The following is a 22811-nucleotide window of genomic DNA, read 5'->3' as shown; positions in this document are numbered from 1 at the left end:
AGCAAATCACACAGCAGCAAAACTCTCCCTGCCAGCATCCTCTGGGCCATACTGCTCCGAAGAGGATACACAATCGAGTCTCCCCCTGACACTGGGTACCGCTGCCCCTGCTGTCAGCACCCCAGAGATGGAGTCGCACTGGTTAAAGCAGGCAGGAGCCAAAACGGCCGCTCGGCAGTTGGGAGAATTAATAAAAATACATAAGTGCGTCTGGCATTTAACTCCCAAAGAGAGTTAATTCAGGGAGGAGGTTTCTTCTGGTCCTCCCAGTGCTTCCCGGGACATTTAAGAACCCAAATGGTTTTGCAAGCCTGAGGTTGTTTCTCATTGACCATCTGCACCTACCTGCAAATCAGGCAAGTTTGTTTCCTTTGTGACACTTCTGTAAGAGGGGAAATGCTCCCTGGCACACTTGGGAGAGCTGTGCCTGGAAAGCGCTGGATGAATGTAAATTATTTGTGCCAAAGATGTTCCAAGAAGGCAGAGCACGGCTGCCCCCCTGGCCACCTCCTCTGGGAACAGGCATGACTGAGCCCCATGGCAGCACCAGTGCCTGCCCCTGGGCAGACCCAGTGATCCTGCACAGGATCTTCTGAGAAACTGAAGTGATCCCCGTAGGTGGAAAGGCTCAGTGCCTCCCAGCTGACTATAGAAACAGCTTTTGGTCTGGGGAGACTGAGAAAATGCTGATCTGCTTGGATCTGACATTTCCAGCAGCAAACCAGAGCAGAGCTCCTTGGAACAAAACCCTCTGCCTCCTGCAACGCACCATCTCCTGCTTCTGACCTCTCCTTCCCTACTTGTGCCGAATGCAGCACTCCACAGGGCTAACGGGGCACTGAGATTTGCCACCAGCCACTAAAGGGGCTAAAATGCTAATGATTATCCTCTCAATAAAGAGCTGTTTTTTCAAAAAAGCACAGAAGTGGCTTTTTCAGCTTTCGGTTGTTAAGTGCCTTCTTAGTCAGACCAGCTGTTCCTCTCCTCCAAGCTCTCTAGAAACCCTCTTTGGTTAATCCCATTGACTCCAATGATATCTGCTAATTGCATGCTTCCCTGCAAATGAAGCCAGTCAACAAGCCATTACAGATTCCTACTGATATTTAATCTTTGAGGCCAGACATCTTTGCTTACCTTTTCAGAAGGGAACTTCAGGAGGTCTAAGCTGTCCATGCTGTTCTTTTGGAGTTTCTTTGGCCTGGCTCCTGCAAAACAACGCACTCTCACATCAGGAGGGTGTCACTCACCAACAGCACTAATATCATGCAGATAAAATTCAAACCATGGCAGATCCTCTGCTCCTGTTAACTACAAAGTCAAAAGGACGGGATGTTGCAGCTGTGCTGTCCTTGAGATTCAAATGTGGTTTTTTCCTCTATTGTTTTGGGTCTTTTTCAAAGCACTATCACAGCACAGTCAGCAGCGGCTACGGCTGTGTGAAGCTTTTGCTATCGAACCCGCAGCCGGGTCACACTACGACTCTGATCTCAAATGAGGTCTCTGAAATTCAGGAGATACAAACCCCACTCTAAACCACAACAGTCATGGGACTGGCATTGAAAAAAATCATAACAAAAAAATAGTTTAATACATCTGTGGATTTGCTGCTTTATCTTCATGTTTTTAACTTAATGTATCTGGGATGTAGCTTTGAGCTTTTCTCCACAGTCAAAAGGGCTAGAAAACTAAGTGAAGGAGCAAATATTTTCTAAGTCTCATAGGCCCAGTCTTAAGGGGAGCAAAGCCTTGCCCTGAACCTGACAGAGAAATCAAAATTTGGCAGCATTCATGATGTTTATTTGAGATTTCATAAGATTAGTTTTAACGTAGTATTCCAGCTATAACAGTGTGGGTGAAACACAGTTCAGCTCTGACTCCTGCCTTCCAAACTCTCTTTACCTCCACATCTCCCTCCAGCCCGCTTCCAGCTGCTACTGCCTTGCTCACTAACAGCCAGGATTTACAAAATGGTCTGGGGATGCCTTCACCACATCTGGGAAAACTTCTGCCCTTGCACCCTCCTGGCTTCCGTTCCCTGATCTTTCCTGAAGGTTCAGTTTAGCTGAGCACCACATGACATCCCCCACCAGCAACACCAAACAGGGCAGAAATGAAAGCTTTGGACTCAAGGTCCCATGACAACTTCCAAGCTTCAGTGGAAATCCTGGGGGAGGGTGAATGAATGTATGTGAGTTGAAACCCATCCCCATGCTGATCCCTGAGAACGGAAACCACTGAGCTGTGTGTGGTTCCTGCAAGAGCAAACTCACCAAACCTGAAGAGTCCCCAGCTTCCCACCACCTAACAGCACCACTGCTTATATTACAGCAGCCCCCACGGACCCTGTTCGAACCCAGGGTGCCACTGAGCTGCTCACTGGGCAAACTTAATGAGACAGAAAGCACAAAATTCATAAACCCATTCAAGACTGACTGTAAGCAGAACATGGTGATTAAATGGAAAAAGCCACCAGGTAGCAGGGATTCCTGCACTAACACATATCCAGCTCAGCCAGGCCTCCAGACGCAACCACAGTTGTATCTAAACTACAGCAACTCCAAAGACACTGCTGCTTTGAAAAGTTCAACCTTGCTCGGCTTCATGAGATACAAAGAGAAGCTCAGATCAGCTGGGACTTCACTAAGGGTCATGCACACATATCACTTCTTACAAATGACCGAAAGTTAACGTCTCTGCTCCTCGCTACTTCTTTGCTGCCCTAAAGTGATTTATTTCTTGCAGCTATACAGACTCAAATCAGCAAAATATTTCTACACATTTCTGTCTCTCTACTCCAAAAAGCACATTAGCACTGGTTTCATTTTAAGGTGATTTCACTACTGGGCTTTGAGTTCAGAAGGGATTGACCTCAGGGCTGGTGAATAGGTGCAGAACAAATACTGACGTGAATATACCATAAGGCCGGAGAGCAAGGAAAACACATAATGACAAGCAGTCGCCATTCCTACCAACCTCTACCCCCTTCCGCACCGCAAAGCCAGTTGCTCACTTGGCAGCAGCTCAGCAACAACAGGATTTGATCCCGGAAGGTCAGCGACTGCTGCTGACGCTGGCGAGGGTTCAGACACGGGGCTGCCGTCCCTTTGGAGCAGGCAGGAAAAAAGGACTTTGCTGCCCTCAACAAAGCAGGTGGAACTCCTGATTTTACTGGTTTTATCCCAGCCTTTGCTTATCTTTTCAAAGATACCTATCTAAGGTATCTTACATTTGCTAACATATATTGAGCACCTCCTGTGAGCAGGATGGGAAAGGCTGATGCTGTTGGATACCAATGCAATTATATGGTTATTTGGTAGCCGCACACATCTATTATCGCAGGCTGGACGTGCACTCAACCATGAAGACAGCTGAAATGATCAAGCCCAAGTCTGAGCCCTCTCCCACCACAAAATGGAGAGAGCTGCACCACTCTGAGTGGGCAGGCACAACCCACCACCCTGCCAGAGACACCGGTTCACTCCGTACAGGACTCCCCTTCCACGTGCTAAATGTCACCCAAGCTTACGCTCCCCCGAGCATCAGTGATACCAGCTTTCAGCCAAGAGGACCCAGAGCCCTTAAACAAAGCTGAGGTCCTGTACCAACTTAGTGGGAGACACAAGACACCCCACACCCAGCTCCTGTCGCTCCAGCACGCTCCCACCAGCAACTTGTGGGCATCAGCATGGAAGCGGGAGCTGTGCAGCAGCAGGATGGCCCCGGATCTCCTCCTACACTGCCAAATGAGCGACGGGCTTTTGGCTGCTGCCACGTCAGCGAGGCAGGAGCTCAGCGAGGGGAAGGCAGCAGCTGGTTCTGCCCAGTGGCTCCTGGTTAACGCTCGATGATGTTCTGGACATTGCTAATAGCTCCTCATGGTGGTCAGCTTCCCTCAGAATAACCTACAGTCTTACATGTGGGGCAGCGAGGTGGGTCTGGAATAAAAGCCATCTACAAATACTTAATCGAGTAGTACGTTTGGGTTTCAAAGCAACGCCCAAGAGGTGAGAGGCCAGCATCTGGAAGTGAGCGTGCGTCACAGCAGCTTTTAACGGCCACTTCCAGGAAGGCAAGAAAGAAGCACAGTGTGTCTGATTAGATAAACACACATCATTTCCAACAGTCTAAAGAGTCGTTGATTATACACCTCCATCCTCAGGTGCTTTTGTACATTTGCAATAGCATTAAACTGCTGGCCAGAAACCATTAATCTCTGATCTGAGAAAACCTGCCTTCCTCTTTGTTAATTTAGTATACACAGTCAGCTGAGACTACTCCAGCAATTAGGTAGGGCATGCAGAACAATTTGTCTTTTCCCGTTGTTTTGATGCTGGTGTTCTTCTGTTACCATGTAGATTCCACATTCAGTTGGGCTTAGAAGAAGTTAGGAGTTACAAACTCAACTTCAGAGCCATTCAACCCAGCTATTTTCTTCCAGAAGACAACACAACCAGCACCAGGGCCAAGCACCGGTCTTGCAAAAGCCCGGGGTTCAGCCGTCCCCACTCACCACGAGCTGTCCCACAGGCGGAGCAAGCAGCAGCACTAAAACAAGCAACGCCATTAAAACAAGCAGCTAGAAGAATTAAGAGGCTACCTATCAGTCAGGGCTATCATAAACCGCACTGACACAGGCAGCAATTCCCACTGCATTTGTGGGAGCTTCTCCCCTGTAGTCCACAGCAGACAGGCTCGGTAGCCCACGTGTACTCATCTTCCAGGAAAGCAGAGAGATTTCCATACTCACAAGCACCCCACGACAGGAGGACTCGCGTTAACTTTCTGTCTCCGATCAGGACATTCCCTCAGATGGCTCCAGATGCAACTTTCAGCCTCCTCCAAGTTATTTTTCCCAGAAATACCCGCAGCACCGCTTAATACTCAGCAAAAGTTCAACTCTGCCTCTTTCTCCCCAGTGCCGATCAACAGCAGCAGCCGTGGATGCAAAAGATTGACCAGCTGAAAACCTGGGTCTGTTCCTCTGGAAGGTTTTTTCCTCTCTCTCTCTCCAGTATTTATTGGCATGTTTACCCAGCCTACTGCAGAGTAACGGAAAACCTCAGGGGCATTTCTAAATGCTCTCTCTGTCTTTAAGGTTTACTGAGGTCTCTGACAGAGCAAGTTGAAACCTTCTTGTGAACATCAGCTGAGCAATGCTACTGACTGGCTGTATTCATGCCTTGTTTTCCTGGAGCTCCTCGGATGTTGTTCCTTTCAGTGCTGCTCAGGGTTGTTGTTTCTTTTTTAAATATTTTTTTTCAAAATCTCTTTGCCCCCCAAATCTCAACACCACCATGAACCAAGTTTTTTGTTGTTTTGTTTTAACTTTGGCAATTCGGTTCCTGAGATGAGTTTAACGGTTTTCACATTCCTGTATTTTAAAACTGGATGAAGCAGTCACCTCCCTACCCGTAAGGGAGCAACAGACTTTGGGGAGGGGGAAGTTTACTGCAACAGAGCGGAGGGGGCTGCTTGTGTTCTAGCCTGTATGCTTCCCCCATCTCACAAATACTCCCTATTCTTCTATCTTTGGGACACTAACCCAACATATCCACATCAGATATCCATCTTCTTTCTCTGTCTCGCATCCCCACTCTGAAGAGATGGGGATGGCCCCTCTGCGCATCCTTGCGCTACCTGTGATGACATGGATATAGGAACCTTTATCCACCATCTCTTCTTCACAGCCAGAAGTTGGGCAGTGCACGCTCTCTGCCTTCCATAGGCTTTTTAAGCTGATCAGCATAGAGCAACACTAGGCCCTGCATGTCCAATGGAGGGGCTAAAACCAGAGTGCTGACATGGTGCATGCAGCAAGCACAGCATCTTTCCCCCCATTCTTCTCCTGTCCCCTTGGTATCTGTGACCAGCTCCACACTGCCCCGAAGAGCAGGATCATTATGGTCTCCAGAGGGAAGGACTCTAGTCCTGTGCAGGGGGAGGCCCTCCAACAGGCAAGTCCTCAGTTTTCACCATGCAATTAGAGAAGAAATGCTCATGTAGCAAAAATTCTCTAGCACTACCTTGCTACAAAGTGAGAAGTAGCTGCAGAAAACACAAGGAAGTGTTTTATCGTAGGATGGTGATGGGGTCACCCCATGTAAATCTGCAGTAGGGCAAGGCTGAGTAGACAGTGTGGGCAGAGTTTTGTTCCTCTAAGGACAGTCTCCATATCCAATTGGTGCTCCTGAGATTTCAGAGTTGACAAGATCGAGCAGAACATGTGTAGCAGCAACTCAGGGAGCCGTGCCAGGAGCTCTCATCAAGTTGACATGTGCTTTGATAACTCCTAGGCTCTCCCCCATCTCCAGCAGCTTGGAGAGCTGCCTGCTCCATCCCTGTTTGAGACAAAGCAAACCCCCCCGACGCAGATCGAGCGACAGTTCTATTCGCAGGCCGGGAACACGCTGTATCCCTCTGGGGTGGCTGTACCAGAGGAAGAAGAATTAAACCTGACAGTGGACTCCACAGACAGCCAACAGGGAAAGGTTGCATGGCCAGCATCGTCCCCTCCTCTGCCTCCAGCACTCAGCACAGCTCAGCAGCACGGAGCACAAGCTTTGCACCCCAAAGAACACGACAAATCTTGGTATAAGCACTTGCTGTATTTTCATGAAAAGGTCATTTCTCTCTGTACCTGTATTAACTGAGATACTGACTTGTCTTTTTGGTGAGTTCTTCCAGGCCAGGACGTGGCCTCCCCACATTTGTAAAGACCCCAGCATTTCAGAACCTTGATTTTGGCAGACAACTCTAAATATCGTTCAATATTATTAAATTAGACCAGCCAGCCAGTTATTTAGGGTGGAAGATGGGCCTGTAAACCCTACCAAGCTCTGAAGTGACAGTGGAGATACGGTCCAGCAATCTGAATGCTCACAGAGCATCTCAAATCATACACTGACATCTAATCAGGAAAGCTCTGTCAAGTTACTGCTTCATTATTACAGCAAGCTCTTCAAAGAGGAAAGGGGAAAGAAAAAAAAACCAAAGCACAAGCACATCAGCAAGAAAAGAAAGGAGAAAAAACAAAGGCAGCCTCCGGTAGGACAAGCATCTCATTTAAGGCTTTAATTAGTCTTCAAACACATAATGGGTTCTGGCACTATAAATCCACTTGACCTCTATTATTGCCAGCACTTGCATGATAAATGCTGGCATTTGTTTTCCCAGTTGTTACTGTGATAGGACAATACTTTTCTCTAAATAGAGAAAGCAAGTAATGTAAGTTATTTATGATGATTGCGCCATCAAATGCTGGCACCAAGCTGTTGTGTGTTGATCCTTGGGAAGGACCATCTGCACACCCCAATCCTTTAGACAGGAAAGGACCAGGGGAATCCCAACAGCTCTGGTCCCTTCTGTGTCTGAGGATACAGCTAGATAGGCAAAACAACTTTTTTCTCCCTATTAGTTATGTGAGGGTTTTTCTGCCTGCATGGTCTAGACAAAAGCAGGTATGGCTTACAACAGAAAGGGCAGTACAGTACACATTAATGAAGTCAACGCATAGCTAAGGGCCAGGGAAAGCTGTGGGGAGGTTGTTTTCAAGTGGCGTCACATCAGACTTCCTCAGGAATACTTTGGTCTCACGCAAGGCCCTCCAGCCTCAGCTCTCCATTATCAAAACCGGGAGCCAAAAGGACAGGAATGAAACCTCTTCTGCTGGGAAGATCAGGCTCCAGCACGTTTGCTCTGACGTTCTGTATCCATTGGCACACAGACAGCACACAGCTGAGCAAATATCAACCTTCCAGACAGATCTTGAGCACTATAAAAATCCTTCTCCAGAATAACAATTTTGCAGGTTTTTACTCTGTGTCAAAACTGTTCCTTTAAAAAAAAAGTGTATACAATATGCGCTAATAAAGAGAAGTTACTTGAATCAAGATGCTCGTCTGCCTGATCTGGCAGAAGATGCTTTGTGTATGTGTCACCCGAGTTTTGCATCCTCCAGAATCCAGTCTGACAGCTGAACAACTGGCTGAAAATAACAGCGATATTGCACATCTACACGGCACCCAGGAGCCCCGTGACATTTGGCTGACTGCATTCAGGGTGAGCAGCTAGCACAGAGGCTTCTCAGAACGGGAGAAGGAGTAAGGAGACACTCCGGACCGCGTGCCAAAAGAGCTTTCACATTCACGTGGAAGAGGTAAGATTTGGAGCAGAACTCCTCCTTGGAGATAGAGATGGCACAAGGGAGCTATTTTCCCCCAGTGGGAGCAAAACCAACGTAGCTCAGAAAAGCTGCAATCTTTGAGTATGAGGTAATCTTACATCTTGGAGCCTTGCAACTATTACTAATCACCATGATGTTGGGCACATCTTTGATTTCAGTTTTCCCCGACATGTGCAATGGGCATTAGCTTTTCTCTAACTGAGCAAGGCTGGAATAGGCTTATTTGCAAATAAAGTGTTGGCGATTCAGGTAAAAGAATGAAGTATTTTGGTATCTATTTGCAGGACCTAGAAAATGCAGAGCACCCAATCATGCAACACCTAACTGATAGTCAAATACAAGCCTTGGAGCTTGTGGGAAGCTTGGGGCCATGTTAGAGGTAGCCTCCTGTAACCATAACCTCCCCCAGGTAATGGTCTGCCTAACAGATTAACAGTTGTGGGGACAGGAGAATTTTCTAGGAGCTAAACTGAACTGGGTGGAGCAGGCTGGGAGGAGGCATGTAACCTCGGGGCTAATTCAAGAACAGTGTGAAAGGCTTAGCAGGAACACCCGGCTTGCTTCTAAGAGCAGGATTTTCTCCGCCAGTATATAGCAGAGTCTCATGACCTCCCGTCTTCCATTATCAGCTTGTGTTGAACAAGCAGAGATCAAAAAGAAACTGAGTTTGAGCTAGAAAATGACACACAGTAATTAACAGAGGCAACATCTCCAGCAGCTAGGCAAGCCCAACTAAGGCAGCTGCGTCCTACAGACTGACTCAGGGAGGGCGAGAGAGCGAGAAATACATGTCAGAGCTTTGCAGTGATCAAACACTCACAGTAACATCCTCTAAAAAGAGGGGCAATGTACTTCATCCCTCCTCCTGGATGCTGTTGTGAATCAGTCAGCAGCTTGCAGCAGCCAGGCACTTTCCAGCTACTGGAACATGGCTGGCCACACTGAACTTTGAATCCACAAGCTCTGTCTCTACGAGCTGCCAGGTCTCTTTGCTAAGCAAGGTTTGTTGTCTGAGTGCTTGTCCCTGCCAGGCGAGGGGGCCAGCCTTGCTGCTGAGTGAAGGAGTATGGTTTCTGAGGTCAGTCAAGAGATAATGGGGACTCATGCTGACGGTCTGGCCTTGCCTTGCTCAGTGAAGTGCCAAAGTAGACCATGGTCATCCATACAAAAATCTTTAAGAGATGAAAAGTAATTCTAGCTGGGTGAGAAGAGAACTTTCTCCTTCTCGGTCCCTTTCTTGCTCCATGCTGCAAGAAAATACAGGAAGCAGAGGCATCTTGCTCCCAATAGTAATACTGTACTGTTAGACAGAAGATCATCGTAATCATAGGCATTTCCTACATGTTGGCTACCAAAGTGGAAAGTGCATTCGGGAACCAGACAGCACACACCAGAGCTGGGATGGCTGCAGGAGCCTGGAACTGCAGCCAAAGGGAACTTCAGGCTTCCCAGCTCAAGAGCAGGAGTTTGTGTAAGGAACTGACAATTTCCAGAAAGTTAGCTCTCCCCACAACAAGAGATCCCTTGATTTAATGGATGGCTTTGCCAAAAGCCACGTTGTACCTTCTCTGCCACAGGCTTCAAGAATTGGCCTCTTCCTCATCCTCCTTTCCAGCACCTGCAGTCTCCCCTGGCATCAAGATAAAACAAGCACCTGAGTTTCATTAGCACAATATCTTCTCCTCCAGTCCTGGAGCATTTCCTCTACTGTGAGCTGAGTCGTCTTTCTGTACTTCACATTGACGCTGGGAAGGAGGCTCGCGTACAGAGCAAGATGAGAGAAGAACATTAAACACTTCTTAACGCTTTGAGAAGAGTATTTTAAAACTTCATAAAGCTGATACTGGGGCAGTCTGAACTGAGTGCTAAATTACTCGGTTTAAATCCAAATGACTCAGAGGTTCATCCCCCCCATCAATGCTGCTGGAATGATTTAGCAGCTGTACTAGCAAAGGTTACTCAGATTTAGAAAAACTCATTATAATGAAGAGGCATCCTTTAGAGTCCTACATCTTCTCTCAAGAGGACCCCCATGCAAGCAGCGCTCCCGTCCTTCCTGCCCTGCTCCCTTAGGCATCACAGCAAGGACCAGCACAGCCTCAGGTCTTTCTGGACACCTTCCTGCAGGTGCCTTACCGGGAGGCAGGCGGGAACATTTGCGCTAGCACTCCTCTGAGCTCAGAAGCTAAGGCTCCACCGAGCATCTGTTAGAGCACAGTAAAGCAACCAGACCACCTTGCATTCTGCCTACCACCTGGCCAAAAGTTACTCTGCTTCAGTCAACAACCCCATCCATCAAAACCCTGCATAAGCAGGTACAATTAACCAGCACGGCCTCGGGCTTCTGTTTTCAGAATGAGAAAAGGCCGAGCTGCAGCCCATCAGCGCTCGGAAAAAAATCAAATATAGTTGAGGATACTTAATATTAAGCAATTTCAATTGCTATGCTTACTCAGTCTGACCGGTAAGAACAGCGCAGGTTCCACGCTGAAGCCGTTAGTGATGTGACCCCTGTACTCATCTGCCAAGTGCAAGGCAAACGCTGCCTAGACTGAAATCACAGCCTCGGTGAGCAGGGCTGTCCCGCTGTCAGAAAGATGCTGGTCTCAGAGGGTCACATCTCTCAGCTGTCACCCAGCACAGTCCTTCACAGGAGGCTTGAGCAAACCACCAAGAAGGAACATCCCTCTCCCTGGGCAGCATCCCAGCCCGAGGCACAGGCTGGCGTGGGTTAGCAGCACTGCCGCCTCCCTGCTTTGCATCAATAGAGGGCTGGTCAATCTAGCATATTTCAGCAGCCCTAAACACTTCTTAGATACTTCAAAAGATATTTAAAGCAAGCAAGCAAACAAAAACAAACAGGCTGGGAAACATAAAAGCAGATTTGTTCTATCCCTGTCTAATTGATCCAAGGGTTCAAAGACTGCTGTGAAGAAGGCAAGCTCAAAACTGCACTGAGGATGCAAAGACCCACATTCAAAGCCACACAAAGCTGATGACTGCTCAGGAAGGAGCGGGATTTCATGCCCATCCAGGCTCAGCTTCCCACTTCACCACTTGAGAATACAACCTGAAGCACGGCTGCCTCTCACGCAGGGATGAGCAGTACCCAGCACAGAGTCTCCTGAACACCAAACAAGTGGAGTAGCCTTGTGCCTATCCTTTTTCAGCAGATGTGCAGAGGGCGGAGGAAGTCAGGCTCACAGCCGAGTCCGTTCCTGCCCTCAGAGCTTGCTGAGCATGGCTGGGCAGCAGTGTCTGCATACTGCAAACAGCACAGAAACCATGCCAGGAACCGGCTAACAATGCTCTGAAAGCACCTACCTGCCAACACCTCTGGAACACCTGCATCCCTCCCCACCTACACGCAGCTGCCAGGAGAGGTGTTGCTCAGGGTCTCCTAACACCACCGCTGCCATCAGAGATGACAACTGAGGCTGACACACTGCTGAGAGCAGAAGAAAAGCAGCCCAGAGTCAGTTTTCACTTTGGAGAGGCACTGAGGCTGCCCAGGGCTGCTCTCTGCCTTCTGTCCAGCATCCCCACCCCTTTGGTGGTGGGTGAGCCCCCTTCTCTGCACTCCCCTCCAGCTGGCAGGCTGCCCTGGCCAGTGCCAGCTCCAGAGGGGAGAGCTGGCAAGGAGGAATTGAAGAGGGGAATGCTGCAAGGCAGCACTCTGTTTAGTGCACGCCAGAGACCTGGTTTACCCACCCAGGGACAGCTCAGGCAGGCACTGCCACCAGGCTCCATCTAAGAAGGGCTCAGCACAGGGCGCCTGATCGACTGCAACCCACAGAGCACGAGGCACGGCCAAGTCCTGGCTGAGCAGACGCTGGAACCTCAGCCCAAACCGACCGATGTGGAAGAGGGCAGCCAGCGAGGGTGGCACAGGCAGCCAGTGCTCCCACCCCACGTCCAGCAGCTGTGCCGAGGGCAGAGCTGGCTGTTTGCACCCTGGGACGTGTCTCGGCACCGGGCAGCACTGCTTCTTGATCATGGGTGCCTTCACCCCTACGAAACAACTCCCTTATAGCTCCAGCAAGTTCCCTTACTTGTCTCCAAAGGCAAAAGCCTACCAGTACTCAATTCTGAACTTGCTGTGTGTGAAAGAGGACAAGATCATTTTTCAGGGCCACATTTTTGGTGTTTTTGAGAAACAGACACAACCTCTGTTTATTTGCTTCATGTTTTAGCTACTCTCTAGCTTCTTCCAGTTTGTTGCTTTAAGCTCTCTGTGTTTGCATTTCTTGACAAGGTCGCTGCTTTCACAAGACTTTTGCAGCACTGCCCCACTTCCCTGGCCTCCAGCTTTGTCTTCTGACATCCAGTTGCTCTCAGAATTTTAATTAAAATCACAAAGAGCTCAGCAAGAGGAGCCAGAACAGCAGAGGAAAACATCCAACACTCCTTCTGCCCCCAGCCCCCCCGCGGAAGGCAATGCCCAAGACGTAGAAGCAAAAGTAACCTGTGAAGGACATCATAGTCTGATGGTCTGGCTCAGGGTTTCTCAGCCAACAGTACAGATTTTCCCAGAACTCAAGCTTGCTATGAAACTTTATTCTACCTGCTTGATGCAATTAATGTGCTGTATAACATGCCTGTCTTATCAGATGATTTTAGCAACCTTATGAATATGCAGCCACTTTATAGCCATAAGCAGGGAAAATAATCTGAAGGGAAAATAAATGGAGAGCTCTCCTCACCACAAGATTTGTTGACATCAAGAGGCATGGCTGGTTCAGAAGTAAACTTGAACCTCAACTCTCTCACCTGCTTCCTATTACAGAAACAGATGTTCCTCCTGCTATAAATTGCCACTATTAATAATATAAATAATTATGCTTTTCTAATCATTTAATAGGTGCACAGGAGGGTACCAAAATTCCTGGCAGTCATTAAATACACCTCCCTTCTTCTCAAGGGCTCAGCGACACATCAGTGACCTCTCTTACCCTCCACTGAAGTTCAGAATAAGAGAGTCGAAGCCAGAATAAAAGCTAAGGAGAAATCAAGGGAGCTGGGCTCCTCCCCACAGGCTGTCCTGCAGACCCATCCTCTCTCCAAATCTCCATGCACCAGGGACAGCACTTTTCCCACCTGAGATGCAGGTGCAAAAGCATACATGTGGCTAAGCACCGCAACATTCACACTCCTTTCCTCTGACAAGCTGCTGCTGCACAGCCCCAGCCCACAAAACACAGGGGCAGTTGATTTTTACCTCTCCAGCAGGTTCCCAGGACACAGCAAGGGGCAGCATCCCCCCACGTCCCACCGACTGGGGAAGCCCTACTCGGCAAGGGAACATGCCCGGAGCCCTGTGGTCCCCTCCTCTCCCCCACCGCAAGCCCCAGTCATTTGCGGTTTTTCCTCCAGAGTACGCTTTGTCCTTCTGTTGACAACAGCCCCAGCCTTGGGAACGTGAGCAGTAGCACCAGAGATTAAGGAGGTCACTGCAACCTCCAGCGAACAATGCCTCTGATTACAGCTGTCCAGCCCTCCTTCCCACCCTCCAGAGATCACACGCACAGACCGGCATGGCTCTGTCAGATGAGCGAAAAATCACTACCGGCTCCAGATGTTAACACAGCACAGGCACATCTGGCTCACTGGAGGGCAGTGAGCAGCCCATGGGTCACACGCTGGCTCTGCCTTGCCCTGCCTCACCTCCAGAGCTAAGCCCAGTGACTGACCGGGCTTGCCATATGCTTAAGCAAAAATCCCAACCCTTCAGAGCCACACGCTCTCCAAGTCTCTTGCTGTGAGATGTGGTCGGTGGGGCTGCGCCAGGGAGGCAGTGAGGCTGTGTCACCACCCACGTAGGGGACACTGCCACACACCAGGCTCAGCTCTCCCCAAGAAGGGCTCTGCTCAGGCCAGGACCCTCCCTGACCCCCAAGGCACACTGTCCTGCCTGCAGCGGGACACATGGCAAGTTGCATTCAAGCCCAGATTCAACGGGGAGCGTGTTATGAGAGCAGAAACCCCCTTGCTCTATTTTTTCAGTTATTTCCAGCTAAGAAAAGGCTGTGTACTCCTGGTTATGCAACATGGTCAGAGCTGCAGAGCTTCTCTGAGGAAACAGCTCAACTCCACTGCAGCTCCTGAGAGGGCACGGCAGGGCACGCTGGCTCCCTTGCCCACAGCTCGACTTTTCAGGAAAAGCTTTGGCCCTGACGTAGCAGGCTACGCCTTCAAGATCAATACAGAGAGCAAAAACACGCACAGCCAGCCTTTCTCCCTCCACAACACCGTGCCTCAACCTGACCATCATCTTCTCTACATCAGTTCTACCAACAGGAAAGAGAACATACCGCCTGAGAAAACACGTCTGCATTAACAAGGTCATATTTAATCAGTTGGCACCTCCTGGGATGCAGTTTCGTCTGTGCGAATTAATAAGTCTGTCCACAGCAACAGAGCAACCAGCTGGAAGTGCCCCATGCCAGGCACCCACAAATGTCCGCAGCGGGCAGTTCCAGGACAGGCAGACAGTCCCCGAGCTGGCGACACACGTCAGGCTGGCAGGCTGACAGCGCGCCGTGGCGAGGACTCCGCTGTGCTCTCCTCCTCCCTGGGGAGAGGAGGCAGAACAACCCAGGGCCCCAGTATGGTGAGTAAAGCTATTTTGTCTGCTGTGACCAGGTCTTGCCACATCATTGTTTCCAAGTTTGGCATCACTGAAGGTGTTCCAGGGGTGAGACAGCACCCAGCGTGCCGATACTCACAACCTGCCTTCAGCCCATGCCGTAGGCTTATTCCTTGGGTGCTAATCAGAATGAGAGCAGCCAAAAATCCCTGCCAACAGCTGTCTGACAGCTTGGTTTATCAGTCAAATCAGTTAAAAGGGCCCTGCAGAGCTTTAAAAGAGACAAAAGCTGATTTGCTGCTTGGCACAGTGGAATTTCATTCCCAATGCAGATTAATTCCATTAACTCATTCTGTGCCCTTTTTTGAGGCGGATCCTTCCCTGTCCTTGCAGCTTATGGAAAGTACAGAGCAAACACACCACAGTCTCCTTTCTGGTAAAGGCACTTGATAGCCTCATCTTGCTCTGGCATTCATATTTCCTCCCACGTTGCCCACTTGCAAACACCTTCCCACCCCACACACCACACCTTTCATGAGACCTTTCAACGCCAGCAAAAGCCCAGAAACTCACCTTGTGCTTCGTAGCCAGAGTAGTGCTGAGCCGTGCCCAGATCCTCATCCCCGGGACCCAAGCCGAGGGCTGACTTCAGCTGGGCCACGTTCACCTGTGCTGTCAGCTCACCGTTCCGGTCCCCGATCTACAGGGCGAAAACCAACAGGGCAGCTGGTTAAAAGGCAACAACGTGCTAAGCAAACAGCCCCTCTAGCAAAGGGTTTGCCAGCCCCATGTCAAAGCAAACACACAGCCAGCCAAAAGAGAGCTTGGAGACCATATAGCCCAGCTTTCAACACCAAAGCAACTCTCCAAACCTACTCCTCAGTGATAATTTGCGAGAGGGTCCATGCATGCTGTGCTGTGCACTGGTTGCACCTCAAAATGCAATTCTGCGGGGTTCAGTACAATGAACTGAGAGGACACAGCTCGCCTACTGCTACAGGACTGGGACGGAGGTAAACGTGCACGTCTGGTCCGTCCTGTAGCCACGTATGGCTTGGCAGAGAGCCCTCAAACTCTCAACCCCTTTCCTCAAGTATGTCCGTATTACCGAGCACCAGCCAGCCACACTACTACCAGCCACATGGGCAGTGTCACACTCAGGGCTTGGATGCTCCAAAAGCCCTTCTCTCCTGGCTCAAATCCATACGGCTTTGAGTTGTTCCTAGTGATCTACCCATACAAGACTCGAAAATCTTTTAGAGTCCAAATTTTTCCAAATCCCCATCTCTCGCTGGCCTGAGGCCAAGGAAGCTGATGTTACATGTTCAGGAAGAGATCCGTCCAATGGGTCCTGCTACTTAAAATGAGGAATCGTAGGACGTGCTGCTGGGCCCTCCTCAAAGTTTAACTAAACAAGAAAATTACTGTGCTGCACATCACCAGCCAACACAGAAAGGTCACTCAGAAGCAGCCTCTAATCTTCAGAGGAACAGGAGCCTCCGTTACAGAGGAAGACCTTGGCTGTTCCCTTGGAGAGGCCTGACTCCCTGCTAAATGCCTCTCAATGGCTCCTTTGTGGTCCTTTGAGATAGACTGCAGTGTGAGCTGTCCTAAAACAAAATCATAAATCCCCACATTATTTATGATAAAGCCTCAAGAACTAGTAAAGGGAGGGAGATCAAACGGCTTATCATCCAGCATAAATCCCCTGCCAATTACAAGAGATTTGCGGTTGACATCATCTCCAGAGCAATTACTATGTCCTGGCTAGGTCTCGCAGTCCTTGATGCCCTGTTAAATGCTTCCCTGACTTCCACTCATTCCAGATCATCTCCAAGGCCCTATTATCATCAGGGGAACACACTGGCAGGACAGTCATCCTAGCAGGACCTACCATACACACCACAGCCCCGTTTTCTGCCCTCAGCTCAGGTGTCTCAGTTTCCCCCGGAGCCTCCTGCCACATGCAGAGACAGAGAAGGTACTGCAGAGCTGTGTCTGAGAGCTGGGGCAGCTCCCAAGGTACGTAGCCTTCATTCCAGCTGTTCCAGAGGAAATTTTTCAGTAACCTCCAATCACCCTGCAGCAGCTTCCAAAGTGGTTACCCTGAGCAGATTTCATTTGGATTCAAATGTCACCATCAGATTTTTGTTGGGGGAGAGGGGGGAAAGGTTGATGGGAAGTGAGTTACAAACATTAGTGTGCAAAGGTTTAACTTCACTAGGTTTCTCCTGTGCAAAATGCTGGTGCTTGCCACAACAGCACAAGCAGCTCGCTTGGCTCCCAAGGCTAAAACAAAACATCAGCTTTATAACAGAATCACTAGCTGGGAGAAGCTAATGCAGGCTCTCCTCACAAATGGACAGTCTGCATCGCTCCATAATTAATGATGTGGAGGAGTTTATTAGCCACCTGCCTTGAGTAATCTACTCCTGACATGCCCTGTAATCACAGCCACCACCCCAGACAGAGAACACTGGACCCTCACCCCGCTGGGTTTCCCCTCCAGCCCCAGAAGTCCCCAGGACCACCACTAACTGCTCTTGCCCTCCCATCACCCCTCATCTGCACCGCACACTGATGAGCCGTTGTTTGCTTCCCACTAATCAGCCCCTGCACTGCAACAGTTGTAGCAGACTAAAGCTGGAAAAGTCCTAAAATGTATAGGGCCAAAACCCAGCATTTCTTCTGTGTGTCTGATAAGTATAATTAAATACATAAATAGGCTGTTTGTCAGCCCTGCCCCAAGATTTAGCCAACCTAATAGACAGGCAGGAGAACACACAAAGCACTTACATACGGTGATTTCAATTACTGCTTCAATAGAGCAATTTCTTCATCTGAGGAAGACTAAAGAGGCCACAGCTGATTTCCTCATAACACGCTGGAAAGAGCAAACAATGGAATTCTTGCTTTCTGTACTTCTGAGCCACCTAAAAATGCCGTATGTTCTTGCACCAGGAAAGCTGCAGCTTGCTGGGCAAGCACAGCTGTGAGAACCAGCGTAGCTGCACACACGAAACCCCGAACGGTGCGGCAGCGGTACAGGGCTAGCTGCAGGCTGTGCTCGTCCAGCGTCAGCAATCGGCTGCATTCGGACAATGCTAGAGTTTACCACTTCACAGTCAGGACCCCCTGCCAGCTCCACTGAGAGGAAATAACTTGTCAAACGTACACTCTGTTGCAGTGCAAAATACAGCAGGTTTAGAGCACCCAGCCACCAGGTAGAAGCTGGTTTTGTTTTCTCCAGGTACTTAATTTGCCAGCAAATCAAGGCAGACCACAGCTAGAATCACAAGGTCCATCTCAGAATCTCACAGCCTTGTGCTCAGGAAAGGGGGGGGTCTTACTAATAGACTGGACACCATCAGAGTTCCTTCACACCAGCTAGGTGCACAACACCTTGGCCAGCAGACCGGACAACTAGTCCTCAGGTCCTTTCTCATCCAGGAATATCAGTTAAGAGCGATGTACAGCAAATGTGTTAGCTGTAATTAAGGGGAAGGCTGGGAGCCTCTCATAAAAAGAATGTTTTCCAGCCAAGCTCTGCAGTTCCTAAAGACACCACTGAAACAGCACATAGACAAGGGCTTTCCAGAGCAGTCACAGAAAGAGAAGAACTACATTGATGTAACTTAATTGGCATAAAATAAAGTTTTCCTCTCAACAGGGAAGACTGATTCCCTCTGATCTGAACCAGTTTCTCTTACCTCTTGGGAGATTTCAAGATGTTTCCTTGCAAAGTGCAAAGCTTGTTCATGGCTCCCCAGGGAGACATAGGCATTTCCGAGACTCCAGCAGGCTCTTCCTTCTCCCACCCTGCAAAACGGGAAACTGTCAACCTCGGAAATGCTGGGCCAGACCCAGCAGCACAGCAGCCCTTTCAGGGCCTCCTTCTCGAAAGCGCCAACAGCCAGGTCTCCTAGCTATGCTTTCACTACAGAAAGGTGCTACAAAGGAAAATGAAACGCACTGTACATCTTAAAGTCTTCTTGTGCTGAGGTCAGTAAGATCAGGGGATAAGCCTCAGAAGTGGGGCTACATCCACAGTGGCAAAAAGCTAAGTAGCATAGCAAGGGCCCAGAATGGTTTGGCTTCATCTGTGAGCACCAGCCTGAGAGCAGAAGCCAGAGCTCCTGTCCAGCTTCCACCTCGCACAGCAAGGATGCCTCTCCAGAGGTGCACAATGCATCAAGAGGACATGTAACATCCAGCCCTTTTGTTCAACAATAGCCCAGAGCTAAACTAGCAAGAACATGGCAAGGTGAGAACATCGCAGGCACACAACGTTCTCCTGCTAAATACCAGGTCTGCGTCGCCCAAGATGCATGCACAAGCTGAAACTGCATGCAACAGGCAAGCAAATATTGACCCATTTCCACAAGGTTTCCAGGGCACTGCTGCTTGTTTTCAGAAGCCAGGGAAAGCAGGCGAATGTGAAACCTGCCCAGGGCAGCCCTCAGCCCCAGCCCCCAAGGGCAGCCAGCCCACACCAGCCACCCAAGTGTCTCTGGAGCAGGTTTCAGTACCTGCTCGCACAAGCAGGCAGAGACCTACTGCTCATCAGAGCCTGCTCAGCTCCGCAAACGAGCAGATGTGGGGGGTGATGGGATAAAAAAAGCACATGGGGGCGCAGGGGGAGGTTCAGCATGACTGCAACTCCCTTTTCAGGGGTTTGGGCGGGTTGATCAGCATTTAAACATTTTTCTTGTCACCCTGTTCAATACCTTCTGCTCATAGGGTGTGTTCCCAGAAACGCAGGAGCCCACAGGCCTGCACCCCCACAGCATGATTCACCCTTGGGTGGGATCATAGCTCCTCTGAGCAGATATTGCCCGGAGAGTGCCACCCGTCTCCCATTCTAATGTCTCTGCTCCATCTAGTGGAGCACACCCAGCTTCCCAAGGGCCAGCAGCAGCAACACTGAACAAGGCGGCTGCAAACTCACTTCGGCTGCAGGAAGGCTCCAGGATCAGAGAGAGAGTATCCAGGAAAAAGGAAGCAGCCCCTCAAAAAAAAAAAAAAAAGGCCAAGCCTCCTAAAGAAGGAGGAATGAGGCCAAAAAGCAAAATGTGCCATCTCCATATGCTCTATGTAACATCATTTGTTTCTACACAAGTTTCCAGCATCATCTCAGAGCAATAGGACAAAAGGGCATGTAGTATGCCCTAACCACACTGTTTCCTAAGGAAGATACAATTTTTGTGAACTTGAGGGAGCTTTAGAGGGGCCCCTTTGGGATAGAACAGCACTAGCCACATGGCAAAGCGCTGACTACAATGCATTTTCTTGAAGTACTTCTTATGAGAAATCTCACTCAGCCCACGCAGACAGAGCATTAAGGGCACAATCGCCGTGTTCGAATGACATAAAGGTGTCAATCATGTTACGTTTTTGACAGATGACTGCACTAAGGCCTGGGTTCTGAGAGATTTCTAAAGACTTTCAAGAACACACGTCACTGCTGTTTAACCCCAGCAGTAGAGTGCTGGGGTTCAGTGCTCTGAACCCACCAGAGGAGAGACACCATCTCCTGTGGCAGTCCTTTACCTGTCTCCCAGCTCCTGTGCTATCACCAGGTGCTTCAGATGGTACTCGATTGCTCTTTCATAGTCTTGAAGCAGTGTGTACGTGTTTCCAAGACTGTAGCAAGCCTGGGCTTCTACTGCTTGGTCTTTGAGTTGTCTGGAGAGCTGGAGCGTTTTCCTGCATGGAACAGGTGGGAATGAAGAGACCTGGTCACTGCAGGGCACCTCTGCAAGGGTACAGGAAAGTCACCACTTTGGCATGTGCTGTGTTGAAGTTGATGCCTGTAACACACTGCAGGCTATCAGGTGGCCGTATCGCTCGCCACTGCTGAGTACCACACATGCAATTGGCCTCCAGGTCCCTTGTCACATCCCCCTGAGACTATGACTTCACTGCAACAGGTCAAGATTTCCAGGGAACACGTGCCCTGAGTCTGCCTTAGCCCTTGGCACTTACTTGTAGTACTCAGCAGAGATGTCAAACCTCCCAAGGAAGATGTGCGCATTGCCCAGGTTGCTGTAGGCTCTCCGCTCGGCTGCCTTGTCCCCAAACTCCTTAGCAATAGCAAGGCGCTGCAGCAGACACAGATAAGTGAGTACCAGCTGGTCATTGCCAGGTTTCTGTTACACAGCAACTTTTCTGGGAGATTAACTTCTTGGTCTGCAAAGCTCCCACCCAGCAACGTAGTGGTGTACATGCCTATCAGGGCTGGATGCAGGAGGAAATCTCTCCCTCTTTTGCAATTCAGCATCAGGAAAGGCCTCTGGAAAAGCGGGGGTAAAGTCGCATCCTCCTCTAACTCCTACTCCAGCCTGGCCAGTGCACATCTCTCTAGCTTAAGTGCAAAAGGAGTTACACACATACTTCAACAGCTGAATAAACAGAAGAATGGAGAGCTGTAGGTCAGGCTGTGAAGGGATGTGGTTGATCAGCAGACTGATGTGCAGGAACAAGGCTGTCACTTTGTGCGGTGCTGTGGTACAGAACGAACACACACGTGTGTGCGCTCCATCTCGCTGTCTGCGCTGCAGCTGCTCCTCAGACCTCTGCCCCTGCCTGCACCGCAGTCCTGCCCCTCCTCTCGTGTCCCCCCTGCTCCCCGTGCTTCCCCACCTCTCACCATCCACTTTACAGCACCTGCTCCTGGTCCCAAATACTGCACAGAGCTTTCCTGCCCCTTTTCAAGCCCCTTCTCCCAAAGCACTGCTGGGTGCCCTCCGCCAGCATTTTAAAATCAGAAGAGCTGTGACAGGGCTGACTTCCCAAGGTGCTGAGCATCTTCCACTGCAAGGAAACTGATACATACTCTGAAATAGAAGCTGAATTGCATTTGAACTGAGGCAGGCACTGTGACACCTCACCCCCCTGTAAAGCTTTACAGAAAGTTATTATGTTCTACAAACAACATTTATTCCTGATTAACAACTCTTTCAGCAGATTAATTAAATTTATGGCTTGCATTTATTAAAATCTAGACTGATACAAATTAAGAGCAGAAAAGCCCCACTAGGCCCAGCTGCAATTTGCCCTTAGATCTCTCTTCTGGTTTCCAAGCCAACAGCACCCTTCCCTCAAAGCTGCTCATGAGGTGCTGATGGGGATTGGAGTAAGATGCTGCTCAGCTGAGTTAGTACAACAGGGCCAGACCCTACACACAGGAGGGAGAAAAACATCTCCCTCTACTTCCCGGGCTGCGGTGAGAAGAGAGGCTGTTCCCCAACAGCCAGTCTCAGCCCCTGACCTCAGGAAGAAGGCGCAGCTGTTTCCTACCTCCTTGTGAAAGGCTATAGCTTCACTGAAGTTGCCAAGTAAGTACTGGGTGTTGCCGAGGTTGCCATAAGCACGGCCCTGCGCAGCTCTGTCCCCCAGCTCCTTCACCAGGGACAGGTTCCTCCTGAAAGAAGTCAGAGCAGTACATCTGGTGAGACATGGCCAATACTCCACAAGAGACAGAGCAAAGAAAGTTGCACGGTAAAGAAAGGAGAGCTAACCCTGGAGGAGGCATTTCCCCACCCCAGCCGTCTGTCCTGTGCACAGTCACCCCTTGGCAGGTGAAAGCCCGGTGATCTGTGCCAGCCGCAGTCCCTGCGGCTCTCTCCACCTCAGGCAATCCGCAGCTGCGTACAGGAACTAAACCAGTGCTCGCACACCGGTGGTCTGACAGGATCCCACCTTAAAGAAGAAATGGCCACTTCACTGTACAGGGGAGAACCAGGAGCATAGGGGAAAGGAGATTACCTACAGCAGGACAGGGACAAACCTGGGGAGAGGTGCAAGATCCACAGTCCCATGCCAGGGCTCTGCTCATAGAGCTTCCCAGCATTTCTCTACCTTGTTTTTTCTCCCCTTTACACATACAGCACACACAGGGAAGTGTAGAGCTCCCAGCTGCCACAGATATATCCACCAGCTATGCTACATGCACCATTCTTTGGAAAAAGGATAGCAAGGTGTACATAGGCACTATCACACTCTCAGATATGAGAAGACGGATGTAAGATCTTGTCACTCTCC

At 49.7% G+C, this 22811-nt stretch overlaps 1 protein-coding gene across 1 annotated transcript in view; it reads right to left on the bottom strand.

Annotated features, from left to right (window-relative positions):
* Positions 1 to 22811, bottom strand: part of LOC104159818 (G-protein-signaling modulator 1-like) — a gene marked incomplete at its 3' end in the record, with an annotated part of 50030 nt that overhangs the window by 24935 nt on the left and 2284 nt on the right. The window contains exons 4-9 of the mRNA XM_009697824.1: positions 22068 to 22191; positions 20754 to 20869; positions 20319 to 20474; positions 18479 to 18587; positions 15342 to 15468; positions 1135 to 1205 (exon numbers count right to left, since the gene is read on the bottom strand). Of these exons, the coding sequence (XP_009696126.1) occupies positions 1135 to 1205; positions 15342 to 15468; positions 18479 to 18587; positions 20319 to 20474; positions 20754 to 20869; positions 22068 to 22191 (703 nt within the window). The remainder of the gene's footprint in view (positions 1 to 1134; positions 1206 to 15341; positions 15469 to 18478; positions 18588 to 20318; positions 20475 to 20753; positions 20870 to 22067; positions 22192 to 22811) is intronic.

The sequence above is a fragment of the Cariama cristata genome, unplaced genomic scaffold (genome assembly GCF_000690535.1).
Source record: "Cariama cristata isolate BGI_N322 unplaced genomic scaffold, ASM69053v1 scaffold14533, whole genome shotgun sequence".
Taxonomy (NCBI): domain Eukaryota; kingdom Metazoa; phylum Chordata; class Aves; order Cariamiformes; family Cariamidae; genus Cariama; species Cariama cristata.
The sequence above is the reverse complement of the archived record's forward strand: the minus strand, read 5'-3'. Positions and strand labels throughout refer to the sequence as shown.